Source organism: Oncorhynchus gorbuscha, linkage group LG15 (genome assembly GCF_021184085.1).
Source record: "Oncorhynchus gorbuscha isolate QuinsamMale2020 ecotype Even-year linkage group LG15, OgorEven_v1.0, whole genome shotgun sequence".
NCBI classification, from domain to species: Eukaryota; Metazoa; Chordata; class Actinopteri; order Salmoniformes; family Salmonidae; genus Oncorhynchus; species Oncorhynchus gorbuscha.
Window position 1 is genome coordinate 37,079,150 of NC_060187.1, and position 12,370 is coordinate 37,091,519.

A 12,370-nucleotide genomic window follows, 5' to 3' on the forward strand; every position below is an offset into this window, starting at 1 on the left:
CAGACAAGCTATAAGGAACATCATGGTGACTCTAGATAGCAGAAAAAGACAACAGACAACATAAAACTTTGTTTGATTCCCACATACATGTTTCCTAGAGTGTGTGTGACCCAATGTTACATAGTCACTGCCTTGATCTCATTGGATGGGAGATGGATACTGTATGAAGGGAGGGGGCAGAAATGGTCAGAGCTGATAAAGGTATAAGAGGGAATATGAGGGCTTCCCCAGTCCCCAGTGCTTCCATGAGATAGAGAAAGACAAATACATGTATGTGAATATATGACATAGCAATATGACCCTTTTATAAGTCCTAAATGGTGACACTACACAAACTGAGAAAGTGAGAACTGCATTGTGGTGTATATAGAATGACATAGTCAACTAAATAAGATGAGCCAACAGTAACTGGATGACAAGGCTGAAAGTAGACTACTTCAAACAATAATAAATGGAAGGAGGAAGAGCCGATCACAAAGTGTCAACTTACTATGACCAGTCGGGATCTGACAGGAATCAGCAGGTCAAAAATTACCAGGCAAAACCTTTGCTACACGCCAAAATCGAGAGGCAACGTGAAGATAAATATGCTGAGGTCGACAGTGTGTTGTACATGCTCTGTAAAGGGGCAAAACTAAACAAAGAGCAATGGGGGAGAAAGGACGGGATTTCAAAGAGAAATAAAGGTGACCATGAGCATCTATTCTTGATTTGTCTCCTCTTTGTTTTCCTTCAATTCCCTTGTGTGGTCAAAATTCCAGCAGGTATGATACGAATTCAGTTGATAAGGAGGAGACAAGATTTTTCTTCATGTACTGTAATAACTCTTATCATTTCAATTGTAACTTAGTAAATTGTCTTGCACTCTGTGACAGCCACAGATTGTCATTCTTTGAATGCCTCTGGTATAAGGTATCCTGATGTCCTCTATGTAAGTGTGCTGTGATGAATCTGTATTTGTGTGTGTGTGTGTGTATTGTAGAGGGCCACATGCTGTCCTTTGTCACTGTGACAAGTGCTGACATGACATGTTAAAATGGTTAACAAAGGCAAACGCAGTGACTACTGTTTTTTTTATTATTGCAAAATCGGACTTCAAAGTATTTTTCTGTGTAGACAGACAGAAATGTTTCATCAAATCAGAACAAATCAAGCGTTATTTATACAGCACATTTCAGATATGGAATGCAACACAATGTGCTTCACAGGAAAAAAACAAATTAAACATTTACTACTCATCAAACATAAGAGGATAAAAAAAAAGAATAACAATAAAAACTGAATAACTAAGAAGCACCTTAAGGAAAAGCAAAGCTAAAAATGAGTGTCCAGTCAAATCAAAATCCTGCATAATTTCCTAGGAACGCGAAGCGAGGCGGCCATCTCTGTCGGCGCCGGCAGTTTGGACCCCCTTCAGGTTCTCTGGCAGGCGATTACAGAGGCTGGTGGCATAGTAACTAAAGGCTGCCCCTCCATGCCTCTTGGTCCTAGGCTTTGGGATAGTTAAAAGGCCAGTGCCAGAGAACCCGAGGGACCTACTGGGTACATAACTAAAAACATGTCAGACATGTATTGGGGTGCACAATCGTGGATTGATTTAAAAACCAATCTTAAAATGTATTCTAAAACTCACAGGTAGCCAGTACAGAGACCTTAAAACCGGTGTAATGTGTGCTCTCCGTCTGGTCTTCGTCAGTACCTGTGCTGCAGCATTCTGCATGCTTTGCAGTTGACCAATGCCTTTCTTGGGTAGACCAGACAGGAGAGTAATTACAGTAGTCAAGTCTGCTTGTAATAAAAGCATGGATGAGTTTCTCTGTATCAGCCTGAGAGAGAAATGTACTGCACCTTCACAATATTCCTCAGGTGGTAAAAATATATTTTGGTTACATTCCTAATGTGTGATTTGAAATTTAGTTCAGAATCTAAAATAACACCTAGGTTTTTTACCTGGTGTTTTATCTTTATTGCCCGTGAATTAAATTGTGTGGCTCGATTCTTTCTCTGTGCTTTGACTCCAACAATAAGTACCTCTGTCTTGTCTTGATTTAGCTGGAGGAAGTTGTGAGCCATCCAAGTATTTAAATCCCTAATACAATCTTAGAATTTATCCGTGGAGCATTTCTGGTGACGCAGAAATGTAAATTTGTGTATGGTCTAAGTAAACAGTTAAAATAATGCTGTGCTTTCTGATGATGGTGCAAAGGGGTAACATATATAAACCGAACAGTACCGGACCCATGATACTCCATGTTATATTCTAATCAACTGGCTTGTTCTTGTGTCAGGAAACAAAATACCAGATTCATCAGATAATATACCTGGCCATTACAACAGATCAAAGATTTTTGACCACATTCGTAGTTACTGTGTTTTGCCTTTGTAGGGCAATATAGGGCTGCTGATACTATACTGCCCATAGGACAGACGCACGCACACACACACACGGTCCAATTAATCCAGCCAACAACAGAAAGGGTTAATTAATCAGAAGGAGTGAGAGATTTGCATGTTTCTCATTCATTTCTTTGTTCTGTACAGGACACCTACAGATTACCCAGCTCTGCCAAATTGCCATGTATACAAACGTGAGTAAATCACAACAAGTATATGTGGTCCCTCTTCCCTCCCTTCCACTCAGTCTCATTGCCCCTGTAGATGACTTTCATTAGTAATGAGCAGGACACAGGAGGAGATGAAGGAGGAGGAACAGAGACACGGCCAAATGTCTTCTGACTTGATTAATATACATACCTAATTCTGTTATTTTATACGGCCGGCAAATTAAAAGAGCTGGCCACTTCATTCCGCTGCTCCGTGTTTCCATTAGCCAGAGTGTGGGGAATGGGAGGACCAGGTTAGGGATGACGCTGGTGGCAGCCTGGCTGTGTAAATTAGTGGGTGTGTCCCAGGGCTTGATCAGTACAGTATGTAGAGTATTCATCAAGAGGCAGCTCCTCCCTTACACACGCCCTGGATGCTTTTAATTGCTCCTGGTAAAATAACTTTAAGAGGCGTAACAGAGTTGGACATGGAGAAGCTTCCTTTGCCTTGTGTGTGTGTGTGTGTGTGTGTGTGTGTGTGTGTGTGTGTGTGTGTGTGTGTGTGTGTGTGTGTGTGTGTGTGTGTGTGTGTGTGTGTGTGTGTGTGTGTGTGTGTGTGTGTGTGTGTGTGTGTGTGTGTGTGTGTGTGTGTGTGTGTGTGTGTGTGTGAGAGAGAGAGAGACAAGCTGTCAATTTCGTTTTTTGGTGCAGATGCATAACTGTTGGGGGTGTGTTACGTGTGTATGTGTTGACTCAAATTGGGAGGGAAATTGCCCACAGACACCAGCAACAAGTTTAGTGGTCCTGACCTATGGGGACAGATTCATTACGAGAGGGAGGATCCAAGGACAAAGCACTGCCCTAACAATAGAGACCATGCCTGCAGTAGCACAGCAGAGGTGCAACAGCAAAGGAGGCCTATTGTATTAACTCTGAGAGCGGAGTCCCATCTGAAGGACTGTGTGACAGTGTAACTACTGCAGCACTGAATGGTGCTTGCTTGGTAGGACACAGAAGTTTACAGGATATATACGTTCCTGTAGGGATTTACCCAGACAGGTCAAATGGTAGGACACAGAAGTTTACAGGATATATACGTTCCTGTAGGGATTTACCCAGACAGGTCAAATGGTAGGACACAGAAGTTTACAGGATATATACGTTCCTGTAGGGATTTACCCAGACAGGTCAAATGGTAGACAGGTCAAATCAAATGGTAGGACACAGAAGTTTACAGGATATATACGTTCCTGTAGAGATTTACCCAGACAGGTCAAATGGTAGGACACAGAAGTTTACAGGATATATAAGTTCCTGTAGGGATTTACCCAGACATGTCAAATGGTCAGAAAACTCCTGCCCCTGATGAGAGTTTAAAAAATGAGAGTAAAAAAATCAACACTTATATTGACACATATTGATACATTTTAGTTAAGGTGCAAATCCAGGTGGCAAACGAAAGTTAATTAATAGGGGAAAAAATAAAGACCTTGAATTTTCATCAGTGCACAGGCTGGCACTGGTGTCAATGTTATCTGTGGTATGAATGCCCCCATCCTTCCCTCCCCCATCTCAGCCCATCTGTGCCCACCAGCCTCCTCTACTCAGAGCCCAGAACAAATTAGGTCTGATTTTAATAACCCAAGGGAAGGGAACTGTTGCATTGTTTTACTAATAGGGAGGAGGAGTGTTTGTTGAGAGTTAATTTAATAGATTGCTTTGAAGAGTGTGTGTGTGTGTGTGTGTGTGTGTGTGTGTGTGTGTGTGTGTGTGTGTGTGTGTGTGTGTGTGTGTGTGTGTGTGTGTGTGTGTGTGTGTGTGTGTGTGTGTGTGTGTGTGTGTGTGTGTGTGTGTGTGTGTGTGTGTGTGTGTGTGTGTGTGTGTGTTTGCCAACATGTGGTGGTTGTGGGGGCGTTGCACATCTCTATAAAATTGAGAGGGTTGAGTGTTGCTCCAAGACACTTGTGCAGAGCCATGCTTTGTGACGGACCAATGTCAGGAGAGAGCCTGCTGAGTCCAGCTCAGACAGAATTCCACTCAGTGGGGACAGTTGATCTCTTGTCAGAATACACCCTGATGTTACCGGGGGAAACCTTGGAGGACCACAGCAATACCAGCAAATGTGAGTTTGATAAACATGTTGTAATTTACATGTTTATATTGTATCATGTACACATAATTATGTTTTATTAAAATCAGTCTTATGGTAGAGGTTAAAGTTTTGATTGCTATAGTTGGTTTTGAATACATCAAATTCAGTATTTTCCTCATTCGTTATGATACAAATAATGTTACTAGATAAAACCTGTAACCTAAACACACCATTGAGATGAGAACGTTTTTGCTGAGAAATGTAAAGATTAAATGTTTAATGTTCCCTCATTGACTTATTCTTGATTACTGTTGATTATGAAAAATATATATAAGTCTCTTATCATGAACATGCTGTAAGAAAGACAAAAATTTCACAATGTTTATGTTGATGCCATGGAAAGGTAATTTTCAGTACAGTATTCCCTGTAATTCCAGTGGGTCCAGGGTGCAATGAGGAGTCATGTCCACAGGGGGCGGTATGGCCCTGCGCTGGCTGTGGAGAGTCCATCAGAGACCCTGTGGTGCTACGGGTTGGGTCAAACCAGCAGTGGCACACAGGGTGCCTGTGGTGTGACGAGTGCCACTGTCCCCTGGGAGAGAGTGTCAGCTGCTTCCTGAGGGACGGGAGGACCTTGTGTAGGACAGATTATGCACGGTGAGTCAGCAGCTTTGGTGGGACAGTAGAGAAGTTGTAACGATAAAACATGAACATTGTAAGGTCAACTTTGTGTGTATATTATGTTTGTATTTCTTAACTCTTTGAATGTGTTTGTTGATGGTGTGTGTGTGTTTGTGAACAGCTTCCAACCTTTAGTTTTGTCATTTTTAACCATGTGAATGTCTTTGTTATTGATTGTGTGTGTGTGTGTTAGACTATTTGCAGAGAAGTGTGGAGGCTGCGGGGAGGCAGTACTGTCCTCTGACCTGGTTGTGAGGGCAGGAAGACAGAACTATCACCCTGACTGTCTGCACTGCTCGCTCTGTGGTGCATTACTCATGCCTGGGGATAGCTTCACCCTGGGACCAGGAGGACCATGCTGCCAGGCAGAGCACACGATGCCAGAGCAACAGATCCAAAAAGCAGACTCACTAAAGAAAAGAAAAGGTCTGTGAAGTTTATATGCATAATAAAATAGAGATTTTTTTTCCCATTAGAGTTAATGATAATTATGAAACTGTCTCAAAGGTCTGTCTCATCTTTCCCTATAATCGGTAAGTTTAATGTTCCTTAAGTTAAGTTGAATCATTCTCACCTATGTCAGGGTCAGGGAGAAGAGGAGGAGTTTGGGAGAGAAGGTGGTTGGACAGGGGTAGGAGTAGAGGGGTGCGGGTGCGGGTGCGTACCGTCCTCAGTGACACCCAGCTGAAAGCCTTGTGCACCTGCTACTCCCAGACCCCCCGGCCTGACGCAGAGGTCAAGCTCCAGCTGAGTCAGCTGACTGGCCTAAACAAGCGGGTCATCAGGGTGTGGTTCCAGAACAAACGCTGCAAGGACAAGAAGAGCCACGCCAAAAAAGGAGGCAGACCAGTGTCAGACTTGAACTTTACAGTGAGTACTGTGTGTGTGCGGCTGTCTGTCTGTCTGTCTGTGAACACAGTTGATCATCACTCCCTATGTTCCAGGCCCTGCTGTGTACTGCAGCCAGACCGATGGTGGTCCTCTCTCCTGAGCCCCCTGACTTTGCCCTCCAGATTTACGTCTATGAGTCATCATGGCAACCACTTGATGGCCAAATCAAGCTCTCAGCTGACCATGATGAGCTGACCCTCACTCACATTTCCCAGGTAAATCAGAGTGTGTATCAGGTAGTGTAATGTCCCTTTGTGTGACATATCAGAACCTGATTATGACTGCAACAACCTAACCTTAGACCTACACCTTATACTGTAGATTGATTGGCATTAGCTACTCCTTTATCCAGTTTCATTTGTCAGCCCTGACTGTGGTGGCCAACACTCATCATTTCTCTTTCACTTCCCCTCAGAGAACGTGTTTTTCAGAAGAACTGGGTTCTCCACCGCAGCAGGGTGATGAGTACTCCGTCACCATTCGGACTATCTAGACAGCCACCATCCCAACTGAACTGTTACTGTAACTGAGTTATCAAGACCCTGTGTCTAATCTGAAGGGGCTTCAAGCAGCTTTAAATCATGTAATTTGTTATTTAATGTATGCTATAATTATTAAACTAGTTCCCAAACAGGAGAATGTTGTGTTGGGGGAAAAAATGATGACATCATTTGGGTCCCAGTTCTGCATGTTCTGTTTTCTGTATGGGTAACTGGATTAAAGGTCATGGGTCAATGAGACAGAACAAAATGTGCACCACTATACTATGGCCCATGCAGCACACAGTGGTTTTAGACCATGAGGTTTCATCCAGACCGCCAGTCATCACATGAAGCTTTAACTTCTGGCAGACTATGGTGTGATCTGTCAACATGTGATTTAAACACAGTCTGTTTGCATAGTCACAGTCTGGGAGTTTGCGTTTGGGAATTAATTAAATCTCCACAAAACCAAGCCGCCAGATGTCAACTCTATTGGAACATATTTCATTCCAAAATGTGAAACTCGTATTCTGAACTGATTGATATTTTCTGATTGATTGTCCTGGAAATGATTATTCACTCTGTCTACATCCACTTTACAACAACTCCAGTGTGAAACCTATTATTGTAGAAAGCAAATCTGAACAACTTGTTCCTTCTTCCTGTTTGACTTTAAAAAAAGGGCATTTGGGTTTTTAAAATCCTGCTGCAGGCAGATAATGTTAATGGCCATTTCACCCCACAAGGGGGCAACTTTTCCAGGTCTTCAATGGCAAAGGTGCAAGATCGAACAACAAGTTGACACAATAACCCTAAAATCCATCTAGGCTGTGTGAAAATCTTCGAGGGACTCTGTTAGTACAACCTGTCTGTCTGCTTTACATGTCCACATGCCCTCACAATGTCACAGCTCCCACTACCACTGCATGCGTTCTCCCATAATGTCTTTCAGACATTTTATCACTTCCCACTCAAAACAAACAAATACATGTTCACTCATTTTCATCTATAACTTTTTAACTCTTTCATACACTTCTTTGTATATATATTAAGAATAGAGTGCTACCTCATCTCTCTTTGTCACTTTATCCCAAAAGTCACTCTACAGCTGCACCATTGAGAGCATCTTGACCAGCTGCATCACTGCTTGGCAGTGCTTGACTTGGGATGGAAGAAGTACAGGAACTGTCTTTTTCCAAGTCGGTCCATCAGACTATGTTCACCGAAATTCACATAAAACTATAAAGACCTTTGATTGTTCACTGTTACTCTCCATGACATTTAACCACATGTTCATGACTATTACTATAGCCTACATGAAAAAGTAAGCAATATTGACACTGGAAAGCTGCTGTGTCTGATCCCATGTAGAACTAACACCTATTGCCATTTTGCCCTTGATCAAGGCACTTAGCCCCCCACATAGAACTGCACTGTTAGTCACATGTCAACATGTGAGCTCCTGGGTGTGCACGCTTTTTCAACATTACAACCAATTTTTTTTAATTTTTTTTATCCCTCATTCAATAAATCAGGGATAAAATGGATAAGGTAGTTTACTTCAAAGCAAGGTATCTAACTAGACATGTATACAGTTGAAGTCGGAAGTTTACATACACCTGAGCCAAATACATTTAAACTCCGTTTTCCACAATTCCTGATATTTAATCCTGGTAAAAATTCCCTGTCTTAGGTCAGTTAGGATCACCACTTTATTTTAAGAATGTGAAATGTCAGAATAATAGTAGAGAGAACGACTTATTTCAGCTTTTATTTCCTTCATCACATTCTCAGTGGGTCAGAAGTTTACATACACTCAATTAGCATTTGGTAGCAATGCCTTTAAATTGTTTAACTTGGGTCAAACGTTTTGGGTAGCCTTCCACAAGCTTCCCACAATAAGTTGGGTGAATTTTGTCCCATTCCTCCTGACAGAGCGTAACTGAGTCAGGTTTGTAGGCCTCCTTGCTCGCACACGCTTTTTCAGTTCTACCCACAAATTTTATTTTGGATTGAGGACAGGGCTTTGTGATAGCCACTCCAATACCTTGACTTTGTTGTCCTTAAGCCATTTTGCCACAACTTTGGAAGTTCGCTTGGGGTCATTGTCCATTTGGAAGAGCCATTTGTGACCAAGCTTTAACTTCCTGACTGATGTCTTGAGATGTTGCTTCAATATATATATCCACATAATTTTATTTCCTCATGATGCCATCTATTTTGTGAAGTGCACCAGTCCCTCCTGCAGCAAATAACCCCCACAACATGATGCTGCCACCCCCGTGCTTCATGGTTGGGATGGTGTTCTTCGGCTTGCAAGCCTCCCCCTTCTTCCTTTAAACATAACGATGGGCATTATGGTCAAACAGTTCTATTTTTGTTTCATCAGAGCAGAGGACATTTCTCCAAAAAGTACAATCTTGGTCCCCATGTGCAGTTGCAAACCGTAGTCTGTCTTTTTTATGCCGGTTTTGGAATAGTGGCTTTTTCCATGCTGAACGGCCTTTCAGGTTATGTCGATATAGGACTCGTTTTACTGTGGATATAGATACTCTTATTACCTCCAGCATCGTCACAAGGTCCTTTGTTGTTGTTCTGGTATTGATTTGCACTTTTCGCACCAAAGTACGTTCATCTCTAGGAGACAGAACGCTCCTCTTTCTTGAGCGGTATGACGGCTGCGTGGTCCCATGGTGTTTATACATGCGTACTATTGTTTGTACAGATGAACGTGGTACCTTCAGAAATTGCTCCCAAGGATGAACCTGACATGTGGGGGTCTACAATGTTTTTTCTGAGGTCTTGGCTGATTTCACACACACACTATGTACAGTGCCTTCGGGAAAGTTGGCAGAACCCTGGACCCCGTTATCCTGCAACTACGGGAACTTCTATGTACTCAGGGTCCATTTTGGGGATTTTATTTAAAAAATAGGTTTTATTCTTTATAAGTTCACACTACAATCACCCCAGACGTTTAACACCTCTCTATCAAGTATTTTAGCTACTTTTCAGATGCATTTTATACCTAAATTTCACTGTTTTGCCCGTGTCCCAGACCCAGACTTTTGAGTTTCTACTATGTTCTTCTATAAGAAAAAAGTAATAATTACACAATATGTATTGTGAGTATGCCCTTTATATTGTTATTTACAAAAAACATTTGGTCGTGGTGTCATTTCCACCACTGAGTGCAAATTCCTCAATAATAAAGTTTTGTCAAAAGAATGTTAATTTAGTTACCATGGAAACGTATTGTGACGCAAAAGCAGATGGCTGCAGCAGACAGTTATTCCAGTGATGTCCAGAAGTGATGTCCAGAAGATGAAGAAAAATCTAGGTAAATATTGCTTGTGTAGAGAATATTTTTTATTGTCAGTCATTTCCAAAAAGACTATAAATTCTTTCATTTGTGGTAGAATTATAAAAATATAAATATTTAATGTATTTAGTGTAAACTATATGCTAGCTGTAATACTAGCCAAAGTATGCTAAGCAGTCTGTCATTTTTCTCCCAAAACAGTAGAAGCATAATTTCCATCACAGTCATTTCCATCACAAACTTAATTGTGGAGGAAATGACAGAACTTGTTGGAAATCACAAAAATCCATTATATTATTACTTTTAATTACTTTAGTCTTATTTAATCATGCATTACATTTCTTTAATCTAGAAAATGCTTCAAGCTGTGGACAATTTGAAAACTTAAGTAGTATTTTTCTTTGTTCTTAGAAGATGCTACATAAAACAGCACAGAGCTCACAGACATAGAAACAAAATAAAAACTGATCCTTTAAATATGATACCAGGATCATCTGCAAAAAGACAGCTTATACCTCAAAATGCTAAAAGAGGACATTCCATATGACCAATTCCAAAGTCCGCAGAATTTGCGATCAGGAAACAGACTACAGTGTCAAATCTGCAGAATTGGAGAATCGCTTCTGGAATCGGGGCTACAGAGCTCAGGTCCTGAAAGATGCAGGTATAAGGGCAGGAAAACTTGACAGAGAGAACTTGTTGCGAAGGGGAGTGCCTCGTGATATATCAGAGAGAGTGTACTTTGTTACAAAATACAGCACTGAAGCAGAGAACATTAAAATAATAATTACAAATAATTGGGGAATCATCCAAAGTGATACGCTACTACACCAAGTCTTCCCAGAGCCACCAGTCATACGCTTTAAGAGATGTCCGACCCTAAATGACAAATTAGTCCACAGCTATCTTCCTGGTGACTCAAAAAACTTGGCTAGACCACAACCCCAAAGGATCTTTTAAATGCAACCAGTGCAGAAATATTGCACAGAAGAAAAAAATTGTTGACAAAGCTTCTAAAATGGAGTATTACATATTGGAATGTCCACAGTGCAAGGTGTTCTACATTGGATGGACAAAGAGATGCCTCAAGACCGCTTAGCGGAACACAAGTACGCCATACGGGTAGGCAATGAAGAACAATGAAGCACCACAAGTTCTTACACCATGGCAACCCTGCCTCCCTACAAGCTATGGGTATTGATCATGTTCCGGCCTCAATTAGAAAAGGGGACAGCTAAACCAAAGGGAAAGTTCTTGGATTTACAAACTACAGGCCACTAAGTACCCTGGTTTAAATGAAGATTTGGATTTACAAACTACAGGCCACTAAGTACCCTGGTTTAAATGAAGATTTGGATTTACAAACTACAGGCCACTAAGTACCCTGGTTTAAATGAAGATTTGGATTTACAAACTACAGGCCACTAAGTACCCTGGTTTAAATGAAGATTTGGATTTACAAACTACAGGCCACTAAGTACCCTGATTTAAATGAAGATTTGGATTTACAAACTACAGGCCACTAAGTACCCTGGTTTAAATGAAGATTTGGATTTACAAACTACAGGCCACTAAGTACCCTGGTTTAAATGAAGATTTGGATTTATACACTACAGGTCACTAAGTACCCTGGTTTAAATGAAGATTTGGATTTACAAACTACAGGCCACTAAGTACCCTGGTTTAAATTAAAATATGGGTTTCTCACCTTTCCTGTAGGGTCGTGATAGGTCCATTTGCTGTCATCTAGTGGACATTTTGCTCTATTGCTGTCCTCAGCTGTGTTAAGATTGCTGTTGTCCATGTTTGCTATGTTCTAGTGTACTGTGGAATAGAGTGCTTTCCTATTCTTGGCACTTTGCCAAGAATAGAACTACCTTTCTAGGCGTTCTGATGCTTCTAGCTTGGAGTTGACTTTTTTGATAACATATCTACAGTATTTCACATTTTAATGTGTAGAGTATTGCTTACTAGGTGTTGTCCAATCAACTTTGTAACCTCTCCTTCTTCAAATTAGAGCTGATTGGAAAAAAATGTTCAAAAAAGGACATTGTATTATAATTTCTTTGTACTCCCTGACAAAGGCCATGCAGCCGAAACATGTCGGATTTTTAAAACTTTGTTTCCATTGAACATGCTATACAAACAAAGGCATTTTAATTAATTATATGAAGAGTGCCTTGGTCCTCCTTTCTTTTTGATAAACAGGGAGAGATACTGGAAGAAAAAAGAGGAGGGAGAAGTGAAATCTATCTCTGAGCTTACAAAGTGAGAACAAAGAAGCAAGAGATGGAAAGGGAAATGCAACTAACGGAATAGAAGACAGACTTTAAAGAGAACAGTTGCAATGGAGACCATC

At 41.2% G+C, this 12,370-nt stretch overlaps 1 protein-coding gene across 1 annotated transcript; it reads left to right on the forward strand.

Moving 5' to 3' along the window:
* The first annotated feature begins 4,535 nt into the window (after nucleotides 1-4,535).
* LOC123997244 (insulin gene enhancer protein ISL-2B-like) lies at nucleotides 4,536-6,834 on the forward strand. Its single transcript, XM_046301403.1, has 6 exons — nucleotides 4,536-4,665; nucleotides 5,073-5,292; nucleotides 5,510-5,742; nucleotides 5,900-6,186; nucleotides 6,261-6,422; nucleotides 6,623-6,834. The coding sequence occupies exons 1-6, from the start codon at nucleotides 4,536-4,538 to the stop codon at nucleotides 6,698-6,700; spliced, it is 1,110 nt and encodes a 369-aa protein (XP_046157359.1). The 3' UTR covers nucleotides 6,701-6,834.
* The last annotated feature ends 5,536 nt before the right edge of the window (nucleotides 6,835-12,370 follow it).

Coding starts and splice junctions, on each gene's coding strand:
- LOC123997244 (XM_046301403.1), top strand. CDS start 4,536: ATGTCAGGAGAGAGCCTGCTGAGTCCAGCTCAGACAGAATTCCACTCA. Junction 5,743..5,899: donor CTCACTAAAGAAAAGAAAAG/GTCTGTGAAGTT, acceptor CACCTATGTCAG/GGTCAGGGAGAAGAGGAGGA. Junction 6,423..6,622: donor CCCTCACTCACATTTCCCAG/GTAAATCAGAGT, acceptor ACTTCCCCTCAG/AGAACGTGTTTTTCAGAAGA.